Source organism: Salvia hispanica, chromosome 6 (genome assembly GCF_029641045.1).
Source record: "Salvia hispanica isolate PSC_SH4W2 chromosome 6, Shi_PSC_v1, whole genome shotgun sequence".
Taxonomy (NCBI): domain Eukaryota; kingdom Viridiplantae; phylum Streptophyta; class Magnoliopsida; order Lamiales; family Lamiaceae; genus Salvia; species Salvia hispanica.
Window position 1 is genome coordinate 43,564,333 of NC_142697.1, and position 20,029 is coordinate 43,584,361.

Sequence of the window (20,029 nt, forward strand, 5' to 3'; positions counted from 1 at the left end):
TTTGTATAATATATAAGTTTCCAATTTTATTACTGTTCAATGATTTAATCCATTAAATACGAAGTGGCAACAAAACGAAAATTTTTCATTTGCAGTGGTGCATTCACATTTCACCTTATCTTGGAAAAAGGATTAATCTACATTGCCATCCACACACGGCCCAATGATCTAGCCAATCAATAGCCACCACGTGTGTATTACTCCTCTAATTAACCCTCTAAACAACCTCTTTAGTGGGATTACTACCTTAATAAATTATTATATTAAATTATTAATTACTAATTGTTTACTAACATTATTAATCTCTCTCTCCTCTCTCACTATCTCTCTCACACACAGAGCAAGAGAGAGCACCCAACAGAGAAAACCAAAAAGCAGCAGCATTCACGAATTCTCACACACGCACTTACCATTTTCTCGATAATCTTGCATCGATTCTGCTTTCCTTTCTCGTGCTTACTTCAACCTCTCTCCATTCTCTCTTTTCCCCCAATATTCGCTTCTCTGTTATCAGTATTTTTCCAAAACCCAGGAAGAAACACAGATCATTTCCATATCCACCTCTGGCTGAATGCGGAATGCGATTGACTGCCCTAGGGTTTTTTGCGGTTTTTTCAAATAATTAGGTATTGCGAAAACTTTTTTTTCGGTATACAGTTTGGATATTTCATTTTTACTGATTTTTGTTGTTGAGTTGTTAATTTTTCGAAATTAATGAGTTTTGAGCTGAGTAATGTTGCGATCTCCAGTTGCATTTGCTGAGATTTGTGTGTTTTTTGCTTGATTTGGCGGCAAGGGGGTTTAACGGCCTCACCGTGATCTAGCGTTGTACATCGCGGTATTGATTGTGTACTTTTCGGTTTGCGAGCTTCACACTGTCACACTGGTTCAGATCAGGGTTTCTCTAGAAAAATCAATAGGTTTCGGTGTGAGATTTTAGGATTAGAATAGCAATTGGTTTGAGATTATGAGTTTTGTTTGTAATGATCTCTGCATATAAAGGATATGGATGTCTATGGTTATGGTTTTGAATCTGTACTGTGTGATGACTAGCATTTCTATGTGGAGAGAGGTAGATATTAGTTACTGTCAGTGAAATAGGTGGTCCTAATTTGTGTTGTTCATTGTTCCATTTTTTTCATATATTGACTGCGTGATGTAGTTCCAGAAGCACATGATTGTATCCCTTTAATTGATGCAACTTTAATTCATGCACTTCCTTATGTGCATTGATGATATGGTACACCAAGAATTCTGGTAAATGCTGCAGACTCTTGAAATAAGCACATGAAAGCAACTGCACAAAAGACCTTTTGATAACTATGTCTAACAAGGCTCAATAGACTTTGATAATTCCGTTTAAAACCTTATCTGAAATTAGGTCAAATAGTTTCTGTGTTCGCTCATTTGGAAGGTTGGTGCTTATCTTTTCATTTGCTAACTTTGAGTGTTAATACTATATTTTCCCTGTTGCTGGTTGTTGTTTGAGGTTATAATAATGGATTAAGCACGTAGAGGCTAATTGTTATGTTGGTGAAGGGGTGTCTTTCATAGGTTCAATGTCTCGCTTCTTTTCTTCTTTGTTTACGATAATCCATATGCAGATTGGGTTATCTACCGAGTCTGAAACTGTGAATTTGTTTCCAGGAGACAGAGTATTATCAAGTTCTATATGGTACAGTAATTCAGAGTGATGGGGCGTTCTTTAAGAACTGCTGGGACACTTAAAGCTTATCAATACCAGGCTGGTGTGTTGGTCAAAAACTATGTACTAGCGGATCCTTACATTCCATATACTTCTATTGTTCTTGGAATATTGACTTGCAAATTGGTACGTCACTCCTTCCCAATTGCTTCTAGTTTGCTTTATCATTAGTTTTAAAGCCCAGATCATATTCTCTTACATTTGGAAGCTGTAGTGATTGAGTGTGAATGTCCTGCACTTATTCTGTTTTGCATCGTATAATATAGGAACAACCATATATCCATAGTTTAGGTTAGGACGACATCTAGAAAAATCTAATTCTTTATGCGGCAATGAAACATTGAAAAATATCATGTTTTCCATTTTGATATATTTTCTTCAGCTTTCTCTTGTTTCCAAGACTCTACTGAAAGTCATTCTTTGGCCCTCTGGCAGGCCTATGATATGAGTCAGATAATCAGCACGTTTTATTCCAGAAATTATAATGCCCTCACCAAGATTCAAAGGACGGAGTGGAACAACCGGTGAATTACTTTTCTCTGCTGTATTGAGTTTTGCCTTTTCATTTGTATTTAATTTGGTACACTGCTGACGGTTGTTATATTATCTTTCTTGCAGTGGCATTTCCACTCTTCATGCTGTTTTTATTTCGATTATGTCTTTGTACTTTGTATTCTGGTCTGAACTCTTCTCTGATAAAAGCCATTCTGGATTAGTTACATTCAGAAATTCATCTATCTCAACATTTGCACTTGGGGTAAGTTCCTGATATGTGTATTCTGTTGTGTTTGTATTCTTACAAAATACTGAAATGCCTTTTAAAATCTTAATTTATCTTCTGTTTTTCTTCTTAGACATGCTGCATTTGTTGATAGATATTTAGTTCAGTAACATATGTCAGCAAAAGTCTACATTTCGATCAAGTATCACTTCCTAAAATCAACTGAATTGGCCCAGTTCTTTTCGGTCATGCCTTACTCATCACTCATCATATACTTTAAGATATTTCTGCTGTGTTTTCTGGGAAAGCAGCCCGGCTTTATTACTCGTTAATCTCTATTGAGTTTATGACCTTAACATTTTCCATCAAAATAGGGGCCACATTCACAGTTTCTAGTTTTGTTATAACATATTTTAATTCAAGGAAAGGTATAAAATTTGATAGTGAAGCATTTCCACTAGGGGTTCTTGTTCAGTTCTGATGATATATGTGGTGGTGGGTTGCCATGACCCGGGTAATTCATTTTCTCTGTTTGCTTTTGTGATTTTTGGCAGCTATCTGTTGGATACTTCTTGTCTGATCTTGCGATGATCTGTTGGCGGTATCCTTCTTTGGGTGGACTTGAGTATGTAAGTAGGCAGCTAGAATGCCAATTATTAGACTTAATTTATCGCCCCAATGCACCAATCTCACTTTGAACATGTGCTTGTTATTCCCAGGTTCTCCATCACTCGCTTGCGGCAATTGCAGTTGCATATGCCATGTATATGGGGGAGGGTCAGCTCTACACATTTATGATACTGATATCGGAGGTAACAACACCTTGGATCAATATTAGATGGTAAGTTTTCTGGAATGAAGCTGATGGAACAGGAGGAAAACTGATTAGAACTCTTATTAATTTGCCTTCAAATTTGGGCAGGTATCTTGATGTATCTGGATTGAAGAGATCCAGTGCATATATTATCAACGGAGTCATTATATTTTTTAGTTGGTTGGTAAGTCACTACTATGCTTCTACTTGCAATTTAAAACTTTGATGATTTAGAAGGAGGTGTATAGAATTGGTTGTGTCGTACATGATTGATACCATATGGTTAAAATAGAATCAATTACATCTCTTGCCATATTGAAGCTTCTTTTCTCGTTTCATTTTGTAGTAATAATTTTAAACAATCACTTGATGATGTTGTTATTGGAAATGCAGGTGGCAAGAATTCTTTTGTTTGGTTACATGTTCTACCACGTCTATCGTCACCACAGCCAGGTATACACTATACATACTATTCATTGTGACATCTGTCATTTATCACATTTCATTTTTCAAGTGAGATATCCCCTCACAGATATAGTGCTTCTAGAACTCGTATATTTTTCCATTTTCCTTGGCATTCCCCTTAAGAGCATCTGACATGCACTACGTAGCTGAGGATTCTTTAACTATTCATAGTATTTTGAATTTGAAGGTTGTGTCTCGTCTCTCATTTGTAAAAATGTACTGTACGAACTTTAACGAATCATTACTTTCCCATGCTATCTAGTCTTAGACACCCTAAACAATTTCTATCTTGATAGGTTCTATATAGAAAGGAATCTGTCTAGATGCCTGATAGAATTTACAAAACTCTGTGCAGGTGATGAGGATGCACACTGCTGGCTCTCTTCTGGTGTTTGTCGTACCTGTGGCACTCGCGATCATGAACGTGATGTGGTTTGGGAAGATCCTCAAGGGTTTGAAGAAGGCCTTATTGAAAAAGACATGACAATCTATAGTAAAGTACTCCACCAGGACATGGTAATGCTGTAGACATCCCCGCCGTTTGTTCGATGAGACTGTATTCTGAGGGAAAGAGGCGAATCCAACAACATAGACAAAAGTCAGATAGATTTTCACACACTTGGTGCTGGAAATCAACATTCTGGCAATACTTCCAACTGACCACGTTCAATGTCTAAAGACCAAAACAAAGATGATATGATTCTCTACATTTAATTCCTCCTGTTGTATAGTTGGCTTATATTGAGCAGGGAAAACAGAGCTGTGGGGGAGAATGTAAAGAGCACATTTCGATATGTACCTTCTGTCTGTATTAGTCACTGGTAAAATGATGTCGTTTTTTCTTTCGTTTTTGGCTGCACGAACCGAGGCAAAAGAGGAGGTAACAGAATAGAGATTCCATTGCTGATACTTACCCAGAATATGATATTTTCGCCAAATTATAGCAAATACTACCATTCATGAAACAGAAATTAGTACATTTTCTAAACATTAAATTCTGCTTTATATTCAAACAATTCCGTTGTTGTGATGTCTTGAACAGATATCTTTAGTTCCCCAACGATTTTCAAACTTTCTAAACAGAGACTTGGTGAGATTATTATAAATTTGGGAAAAATTCAAATACAAGAAACAGACTTTTCATGTTAGACAATAACATATTGAGCAGAGGCTCTTCAACTACATGGGAAGTGTATATAGAAAGTTGAACTCATGTACAAATCTGGAGGGCACACACGATTAATCTCTCACTAGTATGGACACAACACGATTCGATGTCTGTATATGCCTGACTTTTCAAGAACAACAAGAAGCACTGTTTGCCCTTTCTGTTGGTCGATCCACGAGGACCATGCCTGACGGGTTCGGTGTCTGCTGCAGCCGCGGCAATCTCTTTGCTGTAAAGCACGACACAAGTTTATATGAAGAAAATGAGTGATGCAACAGAGTTGTTACCGTGCCTCTCTCTGTGTCACACAGAATGAGTATGGACTAGTTAAAGGAAATAAAATGCTTACCTATCTCATAGAAGATTTCGTTAACGTTAGCTGCTGTCTTTGCTGAAGTTTCCAAGAAGAAAAGACCATTCTCTTGGGCATAAGTTTTAGCATCCTGCAAAACAACGGAAGTCCATATTCGTATAACTTCAATGCTGTCATTTGAAGACCAAACTGTGTTGGATAAACTATATGTTCTTGATTTCAACTCAAAAAAAATTATAAATCTAAATAAGTTCCTAACACATACTAGAACTTAATATGAACAGGTCCAAATGAGGGGAAATTATAGTGGAACATCTCCTACACATTCTAGCACCAAGGAAGAAACGGGTGTTTGAATGTATTTCTCCAGCCTAAGCTTGGTCCATTTTGACGTGATAGTAGATAGGATGCATTTAAGATCTCAATTCTCAAATATCTATGGTAGCATGAGTTGGGTGAATCTTGAAAACTAAAAATGAAGAACATTTTTCCATGTATCTTCTGCTTAAAATTTTAAGAACACCAAGGCACAGTAATCACATAAAATGAAGGAGAGGACAAAGAAAAATGCTTGCCTCAGGTGCCACCGCTCGTCCATCTAACATATCTGCTTTATTCCCAGCAAGTGCCATAACCATATTTGGATTACCTTGTGCCACAAAGCAAAAGAGAGCCTTAAATCAATTATAAGGGAAATACTGCATTCTGAATTAAAGATCAAGTCTATATAGCATGCTCCTAGTAACAACTTTCAAGACATAATGTAGAATTCAATATTATTTCCCTGATATGGAAGTTCATACTTCCTCTTTGAGGTGTTTAGTAAAAATGTCTGCTTTTCTGATATAAACTCAAGTTACTCAACAACATTTATGATGTCAAAACTGTCCCCCAACCCACTGCAACGACAACCCCGACACAGCAATCAGCTCTTTACAACTAAGACAGTAATGAAAGTACCTTGTGCTTGAAGCTCTTGAACCCATTTTTTGGCTCGGTCAAATGAGGCCTACAAAGTTGACAAGAATGTAATTAGAACCCATTTTTTGGCTCAGTTATATATGCTAACCAGTCAGACTTACTTGGTTTGTGATATCATAGACAATGATGGCTGCAGCAGCCCCTCTGTAATACATTGGAGCCAAGCTGTGGTATCTCTCCTGACCAGCCGTATCCCATATCTCAAATTTTACAGTTGCTTCATTAACGGCAACTGTTTGTGAAAAGAAGGCAGCCCCTATTGTCGATTCCTAAAACATCAGACCAGTTGAGTCACAATAGAGCCCACAAGACACAATATCCAATCATTGACATTAGTTATGTACCCACCTGGAACTCAACAAACTGCCCTTTCACAAAACGCAACACTAGACTAGATTTTCCGGCTCCAACATCTCCTAGGAGTACCTAAAATAGGAGAAAATTTCAACAAACCTCATTTAAATTTTCAGATAAGACCTTTAATAAAATGTACTCTTAAAACATAGGGAGCAAAATACATAAGAATAAAATACCATCCCATCGGAAACTGAAAGGTAATTGAATCCTCCAAAAAATCATCTCCAAAAATTCGTCTGCGATCTTATCATATGAAAACAAGTACCAATTCTACCTCATAAATGCTGATTTACACGTATCGACATATCGAATAAATTCACTCTTGAAAATTGAAATTAATAGAAAGAACTCCAATGGAGTACTTGCTTTGTTCAAATAACATGGTTTTGGTTTTGGACAACCAAACTATTTTGAATTTATCTTTTCTCTATTCAATAAAATGAATTGAATAACCAGCAGTTAATGCATAAAAGCAACACCTTAATGAACATACATAAACAATTCAGAAGGCTAATAGCTAACTAGTAGTAGTACAATCTAGACAAGCAAATCATTCACACAGCTCTGGCAAAGATTTCTCACATCAGAGATTCAGAAATAACCCGCGATTAGCCTAATTATCCAAATTGACACAATTCTCTAATACCTACAGCTGAAAACTTCACAAAACTCAAAATTCGCAATAAATCTAACAAACACATCATGTTCGTGACGAATTAAACCAACCACAGGTTTAAATTTGTAATTTTTCAACGAAGTATGCAGCTGAAATAGATGTAAATATTGGGGGAAAGGTGGGCACGATCGGATTAAAGTACAAACCAGTTTGGCGTTGATGTTCTTGTTTGCGCTCGACGCCATTAGGAATTTAGGGAAAATTCAGGAAACGAATCCGGCGGAGTAGCAATTGAACCTCGCAGTTGAATTGGTCCGAACAAAATTTGATTGAAACGAAGGGATTTCGTTGTGGTTTTGCAATGGTTATGAATCAGTTGACTGCCAAAAAAAGGCAGGAGATGATCCCCCAATTTTCGAGATTTACCGAATGACCCCTCAAATTGATTTCTTTTTGCAAAATAGCCCTTCTCTGTTTAATCGCCTATTTATCATTTCATGGATATATATTTGCATTTGAAAAATTCAAATGAGTAAATAAAGAGAAACTTTTGTTGTGTGGGAATTTGAAAGAAAATATGCAATTTGTCCTCGCAAAATATATTCCAAAATTAAATGCTTTTGTTAAATGTTGAATTATCTTGAACATCTAAAATGCATGCTATATGAAAATTTTCATTTTGTAATATGTTGTGAGTAGGGTTTTTTATTTATTTATTTATTTTAAATATAGGGATATAAATGTAAAGGGTAAAGACTTTGGTGGCCTAACTTAAAGTTTATGGCCTACCTTCCTCTAGAAGTCACTACATATTTGAACATTGTTAAAAGTAATCGCAACCGACAAACATCTTACATATAAGTTCATATTTAGAATTCGTTTTAGATACCAAGTGTATTTAAAGGTCAAACACAATGATTTTCTAACCCATAATAACCCATTAAATAAATCATGTGCCTTTCTTGGAGGTTACGTGGGGATAGCACAATAAAATTGACCATCGAAACTTTCTCAAAAAAATATTGACTCTCAAAATAAATCCTTCTTAATTAACCATCAAAATAGTTACTACCATGGCTTTCTACTCCATCCTTCCTAAATTAATCGAGACGGTTTTTCGACATACTAGAGTGTACAAATGTATATAAGTAGAAAGACACTAAAATTTGTGTGTAAGTGTTAGCCAAACGATAGAGAGGGGTTAATGCCTAGACTAAAGGTTTAAAGTTTGAGTTTCGTAATGCAGTTTTTTAAGTTTAAATTAATTTATTATGTAAAAAGACAATCAAATGTAGTTTAGTCGGTAAGTTGTTCCTCCTTCATTCAAAAGATCGAGAGTTTAAGTAATTTTATAGTTAAACGAGGAGCTATTATTAATCCTCTATTAGATAATGGTGATATAATAAAAGAAAGAGTGACTAAAATCATTACATAAAAGTTTGTGATTTTTTATTCATCAATTTTGAAGTTTATGTAAAAAATTGGAAAGTAAAATAAGTTATTAATATTAGTGATTATAACTCTTTAAAAGTTTAGTATAGAATATATTACTACATGTTTAGCTTAATTTGCCATTTTCCATGCTAATTCATGTGAGGGCCTTTTTGCCTGGCCCGCATAGTAAGTGATTGGGTCAAAGAGGTCAAAACAAGATGTGGGCCGATGGATTTGGGCTTTAGGGCCCGTTGAGCCAGCCCGACAGTGTAAGAGGATTCTAGATGCCATGATATCACTGCAATTATTGAGTGCTAAATTAATACTCCAATATTTCATTTTCCATTTTAATCATAATATTGTCACTATATGTATATATGTTCGAAAAATTCTTGTTGGTTGACATGAAATAGAGCGAACTTATTGGATCTCTCATTCAGTAAAAGATAAAAATTGTGCTTCGTTCTCACATTTTGCACTAATGTCCACACACACATATATATGAAATAAAAATGAAATACATTGCAAAACATAGTATTGATAATATAACTATTTAAAATCAAACTTGGTCCACAAAACAGTACGTACTCAAGTGTACTAGTAAAAGTTAAGTAACTGATTCCAAGCGGGAAAAGACACTAGTTTTTTGTTTTATATGTTAGCTCTTGTGAGTCTTGTTTAGGTTTTTACTAAATAAATGAACGAAGGCTAAAAAATGTAAGAAAATTATGATGGAAAAATGGATAGTTGAAAAACAGGCATAATTTTAGATGTTCAAAATAATATGGCGTGCACTATTTTGCGGGACGAAGGAAATAATATTTTCTTCGAAATTCTAGAGTTTGATAGAAATTTTTCGTCAATTAAACCAATTGCATATTTAAGGAGCGGGAGGGGGTCACCGATCCTCCAAGACCGACAAGAGGCCAAATTTTACCTTAAGGTCGATCTAAAATACCATTACCAATCCTCGACCTGCAGAATCTTTTTAGAAGAAGAAAACCTAGGGTCGATTAGGAACACATCATGACCACCTCTTTGAGTATAACATTTTAGGATTTAAAAAATATACATTGTGAAATTATGACTTTTCTGACTCTAATTCATTCATTTTAGGCTGCAGATAATTTTTTTCTACACGGATTAACCTCTCAAAATTATGTTATGGATCTGCCACCACGTAAACTATTAAATAAATCAACTTAGACAAAATCCCATATCATGAAACACAAAAAAACATTAGTACATCACTAAATACAAAGGAATGAGAATATGAGATTGTACATATATATATGCCATGAAATTGAATACCAAAAGATAAACTTATTCCTCCGTAGCTTCGAAAATGTGTGCACAATATGGTGCAATGAATTTACAGTGATATAAGTATTGGTGGCAGTCGGTCTCACGAATGGGTCTCAAAAGGCAAAAAGCTGAAATACCCATGAGAGAGAAGCAGAAGAAAGAGAATCAACGGTGTATGTGATGGGAAAGAGAAAGGCCAAACACCTTTTTTCTTTTCTTTTCACATTCTTGAAATTAATTAAATAAATTTTTTCAAAATTCACACACACAACACACAGTGAGGCAGTCCCTTGACAAAACAACAACGCTGACACCAATAATAACGCATAAATGGCCACTCTGCGCAATGGTGTTGCAGTGTTTCCCACACTTGAAATCTTGACTCCTAACCCTCTTTGACCATCACCTTTTCCCACGTGGCAACCCACATTTTTTTCTTCTAATTAATCCATCATTAGACATGAAATAACAAGATTAATTACAGACTATTGGATGATTAACCTAATGAAAAATCAATCCCAGCTCCCTCTTTCTCTACATTTATGCACCATGACTATATAGATACATATAAATATAATTATAAGAATTGATGATCACCAATAAAATGAAGTAATTAATTTATTTGGAAGAGGGCTGGCTTCTGTTGGCTGCCAGAGCAAGCATGGAGTTTGCGAGCTTGTTGATGGCGTCGACGAGGCCGTTGATGCCTTGCCGATTGATCTCAGCCTTTGATTCCTCAATTTGGAGCCTTCTCTTGTGCAAACTCACCATTTCTTTGTGCCTCTCCTCTTCTCTATCCTCACATGATTGAATTGCTTCTGCTATGATTGAAGCACTCCTTGATATCGCAGACCCTACTTCTTGCAGTGTGGCGGCGCCACCTCCGCTCGTTCCTTCTCCGCCTCCGCCTCTTCGCCGCCTTCTCTTTGCCGGTGAGCCCGAGTACTCGCTCGTGTCGGAATCTGGCTAGCACAGAATTGGATGACCTTTGTAATGTATTCAGTTGAAATCAAGAAACTCACAAAATAATCAAGATTGGATTTTTAAAATGAAATCAAGAAACCCACAAAATTCAAGATTGAATTTTTAAAATGAAATCAAGAAACCCACAAAATTCAAGATTGAATTTTTAAAATGAAATCAAGAAACCCACAAAATTCAAGATTGAATTTTTAAAATGAAATCAAGAAACCCACAAAATTCAAGATTGAATTTTTAAATTGAAATCAAGAAACCCACAAAATTCAAGATTGGATTTTTATCAATGATCATTTCAAGAGGACATGTCAAATCCATGCATAGATATTTTACTAAGAAAAGGGTTTTCATCAAAACAATTGGGGTTTTTAGAAAATAAGGATAAGCCCATGATCAAGAAATAAGATTGATTGTACCATAAAGAACACTAGTGTTCATCTCTAAAAACCTATGTCCATTTTCTAATTTTCAACTGCATTTAGCTTCTAGAGTAGAGTTAGTTATTCTAAATTTTTCAATTTAAATTAATTAGAGGAATAAATACCTACTGTGGGTAATGGTTGAGCAGATGGAAGTGACGCCGGCGGCTCCGCCTCCGCCGGAGGCGGCGGTTGCGGCGTCAGCCTTGCCGGAGAAGGAGGAGGCTGGCACTGAACAATAGGAGACGGCATTGAAGGCTGCTGTCCCCAAATATGCCCACTAGGAATCCCCACATTTCCAATAGAGCTCCCGGCCCCACCTCCACCTCCACCACCGCCACTACTACCTCCCGCCGCCGCGGCTGATTGCCCTTTCCTCTCCACCACCGCCACAAGCGCCTCGTATATCTGCAGCAGCATGTTCGAGGGCAAATTCTGGTCTTTCCTCTCCGTCTTCTCCATTTTCCAATACGACTTCTCCTGCTCTCCACCGCCGCCTCCTCTCTCCGCCGCGTTCCTCCGCTCAAACTCCCTCACTTTCTTGAAATCCCTCATCAGATTGTCCCACTTGTCGTTGCACTGATTCTGGCTCCGGAAGCAGCCGTTTCTCCAGCAGTAGTCCTCCACCCACTTCCACCGCAGCTCCGCCGGCTTCCCCCTCTCCGCCGTGTCGCCCAGCCGCTTCATCCGCCGCTCGTCGTCCATCCGCTTCGCCTCGATCAGCGTCATCGTCTCCTTGATGTTCCAGTTCCCCTTTCTGTAGTCGCGCTGAGCCACCCCGCCGCCGCCACCTTGGCTCGCCACTGTCAGATCCATGCAAGAGAAAGAGAGAGAGAAAAAAGGGGCTATTTTGTGAATCAGTTTTTGATCAATACTGTATGAATCTTTTCATCGAACACGTTGTGCTCAGTACTGATTTAGGGATTTTAATGCAAACATGGTTATGTTATGCCTTTCTCTCTCTCTACATATATATAAACACAGATTGCAAATCAGTAAAATCACTAATCACAAATGACTATTCTCTCTCTCTCTCTCTCTCAATTGAATTGAAACCTAAAAATTAACAAAAATCTTGAAAGTTAAAAGGGGAAATCTAAAACTACTAATGCAAAGCACTAAGGCCACAAAGTGAGAAAGGAAAAGCGTTGGGATTTAGCAATAAGAAAAGGCCAAGGAAATCCATTCAACCTGACACATCCCCACAACCCAAATTGAAAGAGAGAAAGAGGGGTAGATCGATCAGGAGAGAGAGAGAGAGAGAAACACTATGAATTTTGACTGACTGACGACTACACAGTCACACTTCACAGAGGGCCACATTCAAAAGGGGCAATCATTTTCTTCTTCCCTTTCCTTAACAACAAACACTAATCCTTCCCTCCACAAATTTACTATAGATTAGATGAAATAGTTGTTTCTTGGAAACACAAGATTTAGATGAGGTTTATAAACCCTAAACAGCTAAAAAAGAACATAGAAAAATTTCTGAACAATAAAATAAATTTCGTAGAATAGTAAATTAACGTTTTCGTCCTTAAGTAACTTTGGATGACCAAAATCCTTCATGCACCAGCACTGAGAACAAGAGGCGTGCCGAGGGAGATTCCTTGCGCGTCTACAAGTTTCGTGCGATTTTAAAATCATTGTATGCTTATAATATTGCATAAATATGGCCATTAATTTTATTTATTGACTAACATTGTACAAATAGTCTCATCTCGCATCAAGTCTAATAGAATGTTGCGAGCAATGTAAATAATCATCGTTTGTATAGAGTTAAGGACATTTAAGTGTGTTCGATTGTCATATTCACTTGTGGTTAATGATCATGTCTAATTTTAAATATTTTTCAGATGTTTTTTCATAGTAACAATGTATCTTAGTCTGTCTCCATAGTGCTAAAATTCCATTGTATCTAATGATTATAAATATGACCTCCACACATATAACTAATTTTATTCTGGATAAACTTTATTTTAGCTTATATTTTAGTTACACTATTATTTTATCTAACAAACTGGTCACAACTTTTAATCTCTAAGTTAATGGATACGAGGTTGCTAGAAAGAGTATGCAATATTTTGTTCAAAAACAAACACAGGAATAACTGTTGTTGTCCAATAAAAATTCACATCTAACTCTCTCTCTCTGGATATATAGAGATTAGGGACAGTGATAGTGCACTAATCATTTGTTAGGTAACGTAATCCAATAACTAATATGGGGACGTAGATGCATTGTAGTAAATGATTATGTTACGCATTAAAGTGTGCATTGCCATTTATGATGTAGATTCTGCTCATAGATTGTATTCAATTTAATACTATTGTATGATTCCTTTCTAGTCTTTTCATGAATTTAATACTATATATCCATGAAATATACTGCATGAGCATCTCACAAAAAATAAAACAGAAGATACGAACTGTAGCTACGTCGAATAGTAATTGATTAATAAAATCTATTTCAATTTTTTTCCACCAATAATCATAATTGTATACGCTCTTTTACCGGGGAAATTATATTGTATTACTCATATAAGTCTAATTTCATTATTAGATACTCCCTCCGTCCTGCTTTAGGAGTCCCGGTTGATTAATTTTGGGTGTCCCGCTTTAGGAGTCCCGATTGAAATAAATTAATAAAAAATGTCTACAAAGTGCTAAAAGTGGGTCCCAACATCCACTGCAACTAATAAAAAAATGTTAAAAATGGGTCCCTACATCCACTAAAACATTTATTTATTGGACACTCAACTAAAAGTGGATCCCAACATCCACTACAATATTTATTTATTACACACTAAACACTTTTTCTTAAAACATGTGCCCGACTCAACCGGGACTCCTAAAGCGGGACGGAGGGAGTAATAAAATTAATACTTCATCCGTCCCTCGTCAAAAAGCGTAGCCATGATTTTAACATTGTTTCGTTTCGTTGTGTGTGAGAATCGAAAAAGTCGTGAAAATAATAATGTGCGTGATTTTATTAAGTAAATCTGTCCATATTTATGGAATTTCATTTTGTTATAAGGATATTAATATTTTCTCGTACACTATATTGACCATGTAAGATTTCTTGCTATCAATTTTTTTATTTTAATTTTTATCGAATTATATATGCGATTAATTAACATGGCCAGGTAGTAAGAGTCAACATTAAAAGTGGTCACAGTTAGTACTTTATAGGTGCAACTTTATCACTTTAATTCGCATTAAATTATTGATTCTTCACATTACCCGTTGGGTTATTCATTTGTATACATGCATGGTTGATCATACGTAAACAATAATGTGATTTTATGCTTTTCCATAGACTGATACAAACAATGTACTAATGACGGTGCCAGAATTTTAATAAAGAGGGCTCGAGCTATTATTAATACTTGTGAGGTACTAGTAAATTTTATGTATGTATCGTTGAAGATAATTGCAACATGTGCGATAGAGGATCTAGAGAGAGAGAAGAAGAAGATGAGTAACGAGAGATAAATAATTAGAGAGCATGTAATACTAGAAACTACAAATACAAACGATACGATGTTGTTATTATAAGTTTCATCGACATCAAAAGTGCAACTAATAATAATCCTTTTTGGTGACTAAGTTATGTAACACCAAATAAGAATAGTCATATTTTTCATTTTGGTACGTTAACCTAAATTAGTCTTGTTTTAATTTACTTTCATAATTTTTTCTCAATCCAATTTTACCTATTGTTTTATCTTCCTTTCAAACTTTATCATTACCGCAATTAAACTCGTGAGGTTCACAAATTATATACTCCCTCCGTCCCATTCAAGATGACTATATTTCCTTTTTTTTTTGTCCCAATCAAAATGGTCACTTTTCAATTTTCTTTCATCTCTCCTCATTAAAATATTCAACTACCTTTTTCCTCTCTACTTTATTCCACCTAACAACACTTTCTAAAATCTCGTGCCACTCAAGAATGTGGTCATCTTGAGTAGGACGGAGGGAGTAGCATTTTTTTAAAGTGAGAGGAAATACTCCGTCGTCCCATTAGAAATGAAACATTTGCTTTTCAACACGTGATTTTATGTAGTATTGTTTTGTAAGTTAATGAAGAGAGAATATAAGAGAAATGAAAAAGTTGAGATGATATTGTTTCCATCCTAGAAAATGTTTCATTTTTAAGAGATAAAAAAGTACTTCATCCGTTCCATAGTAATGAATGCGTTTCTTTTCGGCATGGAGACTAAGAAAAATTGTGTTAGTTGAGTTAAGTAAATGGAGAATAAAGTGGAAAATGATAAAGATAGAGAGATGAAGAGAGGAAAAAGTAAGAGAGAGTAAAGTAGGTGTGGAAAAATGTGTTGACTTTTACTATAAAGGGAAATGACTCTATTACTACGGAACGTATCAAAATGGCAAAATGACTCTATTACTATGGAACAGAGAGAGTAGTAGTATATGTTTTTTTTTCTAAGAGTATTAAATATATTTTGTAGAGGATAGAGGGAGTTTGAATAAATGAATGTATTATGTTATGAACTTGAAATGTCCATATATTACTTTCTCTGTTCCCGATTAAAAGTCACACTTTTTCATTTCGGTCCGTCCCCAATTAAGAGTCACACTTCATTTTTACCATAAATAGTAAGTAGGTCTCACTTTCCACTAACTCAATTCACTCATATTTTATTATAAAACTAATATAAAAAAATGAGTCCCACATTCCACTAACTTTTTCAACCAACTTTTCTTTATATTCTTAAAATCCGTGCCCATTCAAAGTGTGACTCCTAATCGGGGACGGATGGAGTACGTGCTAATGAAGTTACAAATACATTTTAAAAATTGAAGTCTAGAGTCATTAAAGTAAGACGACATTAATTATAGGAATAAGTATTTTATTAAAGATAATGTAGGTTGAAAAAAAAAGAGTTGAAAGTTAATAATTGGATGCAATGGGAAAAATACAGGCGTCAGTTTCAGCTGCTGGGGGTAGTCAGGGCATTTAAAGCTGGGGATGCCACGTCATCGAACTTTTTATGCTTTGCATCTTGCCAGCTAGGACAGCAGAGTGGGCCAGCCCCTCCTTTGACTGGCTCTGACCCTTTGACCGGACCAAGGACGTCTCCTGGGACCCACTTAACCCCCTAACACGTCACTGTCGTTCTTAGTTCTTGGACTCTAGCCTGCCTCCCCTACCCAACAATCGCCTGAGCCCATTTTCGTCATTTCCTCCCTTTCCATTTTTTCTTTTCCCTTCCAATTACCTGATTGGTCCACTTCATTTATTATGCAAATATTCGATTAGGTGGATTAGCGTCAAGATTATACTCCCTCCGTCTCAAGGAAGATGACCTTTTCTTGGGCGGCATGAAATTTTATGCAAATTTATTTCGTGTGTTGTAAGGTGAGAGTAAAGTAAGAAAGATGAAATAAAGTAGAGATAAAGGTGTTTTCATTTTAAGTAACGAGTCATCTTAGTTGGACAAGCTAAAAAGGAAAGTAGTTGGGACGAAGGGAGTACTATTGTGATTGAACGGACTTGGCTTTATTTATCGTAAATTTCCTTTTATTAGCTTTGAAAATTTCCTAAGGTAAGATTATTTAACGGGGAGTTTTGAGCTAATTTCGTATTGATTGGTCTTGAGCTAATTTAATTTTGAGTAGCTGAGCACCCCAATAATGCATTGACAAATAGTAGGAGGTAAAATAATTACTGCCTAATGGTTAACTAATTGTGATTGAAAGTAAATTATTTTGTTTTGTCTAAGGAATAATTAATAGTAAGTATAAGATTACTAATGGTTAGTAATGGGCTTCAGCCCACTTTAAACAAATGGATAGCAAAGTTTGAGACGGTTAAATTAAATACTATGAAGTCTTATTCGATAATAGGCCCATTTAATAAATTTTTGTAAATTTACTGATTACTGGGCTTGAGCTCAAGTAGATATGTATGAAGGCCTACTATAGTAGTAGTACATAACATTATCGAGATCGAGATAATTCCATGCAGGCCTAATTATTTTTGGGCCTATGGATGTAGTTGAAGAATAATAAACCTCCATATTTTATTCTTTTTTTTTTGCGTGATTGTAAATTTATGAATTATGATGATTGGTATAATGTAATTGAAATTATATCGTAATTGTGATTTCATGAAATTAAATTTAAAGTTAATATTCCAATTTAATATCAAATATTGTACTATTTGATAATTTGTACTAATTGACAAAGAATTGTATTCCAATTCCAAATATTTTGTTTGGAACATATAGAATTAGAATGATGAAAAATGGATGGTGCTCCTGAATTTGGTGGACGAACTTAACTAACAGGATGATTAAAATAGATTTTTTTTTAACATATATTCTAATTACTTGACTACTTTGGGAAATTGAGCTTGCAAAATCTATATCAATGTCTTTTTGTTGAAATAACATTATATATACGCGTTGTTGTATTTTGACTTTTATATCTCATTTCTTATTTATGGAAATACTTTTCTTAAAAAGACGTGTGACATTGTGATAGGGTAATGTGACGCTTGTGAACGAAATTTCTCGGAAAAAAAGTAGTTTTAGTATTGTTTCGACGAAACATCCTCCAAAGGTGCTCTTACATTTTGCCCCGAAATTGCGAGGCTCATGAAAAATTTGTACTGTATCTTACATTTTTATCTGTTTTACAAAAATTAATCCCTTCATTTATTGCCATTATATTTGTACCCCATGTCAAATTAATTACTATAGTCAGTTCTTCTGTAATCAATAATCTAATTTGATTTGGGCGTATTAAAATCCAAAACCCGAATATCCTATCCGAAAATTTAAAATTCGATGAAATTTTCAGTTATTCTGTTAGGCATGGTTAGGAGAAAAAAGCTGAAATGGAACTTTTTTTTTCTTATAAAAAAATCAATGTATAATATCATTTATATATTATTAATTTAATAATATTGTCAGAATTAGCTTCTTGACACGTGTCAAAACTGTCTCATTAAGCTTCTCGATACGTGTAAAAACTGTTAAAAAAATGAGATGACACCTGGATACGAGCAAAAACTATCTAAGATGACTCTTGGATATGAGCTAAAACTAACTGTCTAAGATGGCTTTTGGATACGAGCTAAAACTGTCTAAGGTGACTCCCGGACATGAGTAAAAACTATCTAGATTGACTCCTTGACACGAGTTAAAATTGTGAACAACAAGTTGAAGAGTTTCTTGACACGAGTTAAAACTGTCAACAAAAAGTTGAAAAGCTCCTTGGAACGAGTCTAAACTTTCACTGATAATGAATGAAGAGCTCCTTTATAAGAGCCTAAACTTTCAATGAAGATAAATGAAGAAGCTCCTTTAAATGAGTCTAAACTTTCCGTGAAGAAAAGATAACTCCCTCATACGAGTATAAACTAACAATGAGGGATTGAAGATGCTCTATGATACGATCATAAGCTATCAATGAAAATTGAATTACGAACTTTTGAATACGGGTATAAACTATTTTTTCAAAGTAAAGACCATGCAAGTTAAGTGTCGAAAAAACTCAATACACAACTTGAAGGGAAATATTCGAACGGAGAAATCAATTAATTGGAGAACAAGAAAGCAAAAGACGAAATTATGGCAAGAAGTATGAAGAAAATCAATTAAAGATTATGGAAAATCAAATCAATAAAAAATTTGTATAATTAGAGTATATTTTCCATATATAGCTAGAACGGGAGCTTATAAAATGATGTGTAACCATTGACAGATACTCCCTCTGTCCCAGATAACACTTTGACCGGGTACGGATTTTAAGAATTGTAATGAAAAGTGGGTTGAAAAAGTTAGTGGAATGTGATTCCGACCTTTATATATTAGTTTTATAATAAAATGTGAGTAGAAATGAGTCAGTGGAATATGAGGTCTACTATCAAAAATGATAAAAGTGAAGTGGGACAAATTATGTGAAACGAACCGAAATGGAAAACTGAGACGAATTATGTAGGACAGAGAGAGTATCATTCAAGCATATTACAATAGTGCATTTATAATTCTCCCCGTCTGTACTTTGTGCAATAACCTTATATTTTCTGCATTATACTATTTCTTAACAACCTTAATTTTGATTCATCAAAAAAAATTTTTGTTACCTTCCACTTTTACTTTTTGTATGTCTAACTTTCTATTGAGGTTGTCAACTAACGTACTCTTAACCACTTTTTTCTCTATCTTATCCATTGTGTAACACCCACTATTAGTGCCGTACCTTTCTATCACGATCTATCGAACGTGTCATATTGGATTTACACGTTTTATTATAATGGATTGAGGTGGACTTAAAAAGTCTTAGTCTTAGTCCACTCCACACGCTTTGGAGTACTATTCAAACACATCCCCAAATTGACAGATTATTAGTATGTTTACCCTAAAATTTACTGTAGCAAACGAGCCCAATATCGTCAAGCTTAATTGGCTGGTGAAATTATTCTAAGGCTCGAGCTCGATCCAAATCTCGTTTTTTGAGTTGAGTTTGGCTCGACACACAACGATGGACTCTGTTCGAGTTCGGCTCGTCATAACATGCTCGTGTACATATCATATAAAAATGACTATTGTGTTTCTGTGAAAGAAACTAACTAAAAAAACTAATCTGTAATTTTAGTAATTTCTATATTTCATTTTTATTTATTGTTACACACAGTGCATTATTTTAATACATTTTTTTTATTAAAATAAGAAAAGTCTTGAGTTTGGATGACACTATAAATTAGGATGAATAGGAGAA

At 35.2% G+C, this 20,029-nt stretch overlaps 3 protein-coding genes across 5 annotated transcripts; 1 reads left to right on the forward strand and 2 right to left on the reverse strand.

Moving 5' to 3' along the window:
- Nucleotides 1-315: 315 nt before the first annotated feature.
- On the forward strand, nt 316-4,614 carry LOC125205677 (uncharacterized). The gene is made up of 9 exons (XM_048104742.2): nt 316-626; nt 1,648-1,831; nt 2,141-2,229; nt 2,324-2,462; nt 2,981-3,055; nt 3,146-3,267; nt 3,349-3,424; nt 3,634-3,693; nt 4,061-4,614. The coding sequence occupies exons 2-9, from the start codon at nt 1,694-1,696 to the stop codon at nt 4,187-4,189; spliced, it is 828 nt and encodes a 275-aa protein (XP_047960699.1). The 5' UTR covers nt 316-626; nt 1,648-1,693; the 3' UTR covers nt 4,190-4,614.
- A 163-nt stretch (nt 4,615-4,777) lies between these two features.
- Nucleotides 4,778-7,510, reverse strand: LOC125205678 (ras-related protein RABF2b-like). Its single transcript, XM_048104744.2, has 7 exons — nt 7,347-7,510; nt 6,516-6,593; nt 6,269-6,436; nt 6,147-6,195; nt 5,762-5,835; nt 5,223-5,316; nt 4,778-5,102 (listed from the first exon to the last, which is right to left on the reverse strand). The coding sequence occupies exons 1-7, from the start codon at nt 7,383-7,385 to the stop codon at nt 5,002-5,004; spliced, it is 603 nt and encodes a 200-aa protein (XP_047960701.1). The 5' UTR covers nt 7,386-7,510; the 3' UTR covers nt 4,778-5,001.
- Nucleotides 7,511-9,776: 2,266 nt separating this feature from the next.
- Nucleotides 9,777-12,682, reverse strand: LOC125207841 (uncharacterized). 3 transcript variants are annotated; one of them, XM_048107341.2, is made up of 2 exons: nt 11,406-12,682; nt 9,777-10,845 (listed from the first exon to the last, which is right to left on the reverse strand). In XM_048107341.2, the coding sequence occupies exons 1-2, from the start codon at nt 12,090-12,092 to the stop codon at nt 10,498-10,500; spliced, it is 1,035 nt and encodes a 344-aa protein (XP_047963298.1). In that variant the 5' UTR covers nt 12,093-12,682; the 3' UTR covers nt 9,777-10,497. The 3 variants fall into 3 exon arrangements, with proteins under 3 accessions (XP_047963298.1, XP_047963297.1, XP_047963299.1); XM_048107340.2 differs by having other exon boundaries at nt 9,777-10,841; nt 11,402-12,682; XM_048107342.2 differs by having other exon boundaries at nt 10,533-10,845; nt 11,402-12,682.
- Between the last annotated feature and the right edge of the window lie 7,347 nt (nt 12,683-20,029).

Excerpts from the sequence above, each read along its gene's own strand:
- LOC125205677 (XM_048104742.2), top strand. The coding sequence starts at position 1,694 with ATGGGGCGTTCTTTAAGAACTGCTGGGACACTTAAAGCTTATCAATAC. Across the intron at positions 1,832-2,140 it reads GAATATTGACTTGCAAATTG|GCCTATGATATGAGTCAGAT; the intron begins GTACGTCACTCC and ends GCCCTCTGGCAG. Across the intron at positions 2,463-2,980 it reads TCTCAACATTTGCACTTGGG|CTATCTGTTGGATACTTCTT; the intron begins GTAAGTTCCTGA and ends GATTTTTGGCAG.
- LOC125205678 (XM_048104744.2), bottom strand. The coding sequence starts at position 7,385 with ATGGCGTCGAGCGCAAACAAGAACATCAACGCCAAACTG. Across the intron at positions 5,836-6,146 it reads TCAAGAGCTTCAAGCACAAG|GTAATCCAAATATGGTTATG; the intron begins GTACTTTCATTA and ends TTGTGGCACAAG. Across the intron at positions 5,317-5,761 it reads GACGAGCGGTGGCACCTGAG|GATGCTAAAACTTATGCCCA; the intron begins GCAAGCATTTTT and ends GTTGTTTTGCAG.
- LOC125207841 (XM_048107341.2), bottom strand. The coding sequence starts at position 12,092 with ATGGATCTGACAGTGGCGAGCCAAGGTGGCGGCGGCGGGGTGGCTCAG. Across the intron at positions 10,846-11,405 it reads CTGCTCAACCATTACCCACA|CCAGATTCCGACACGAGCGA; the intron begins GTAGGTATTTAT and ends ATTCTGTGCTAG.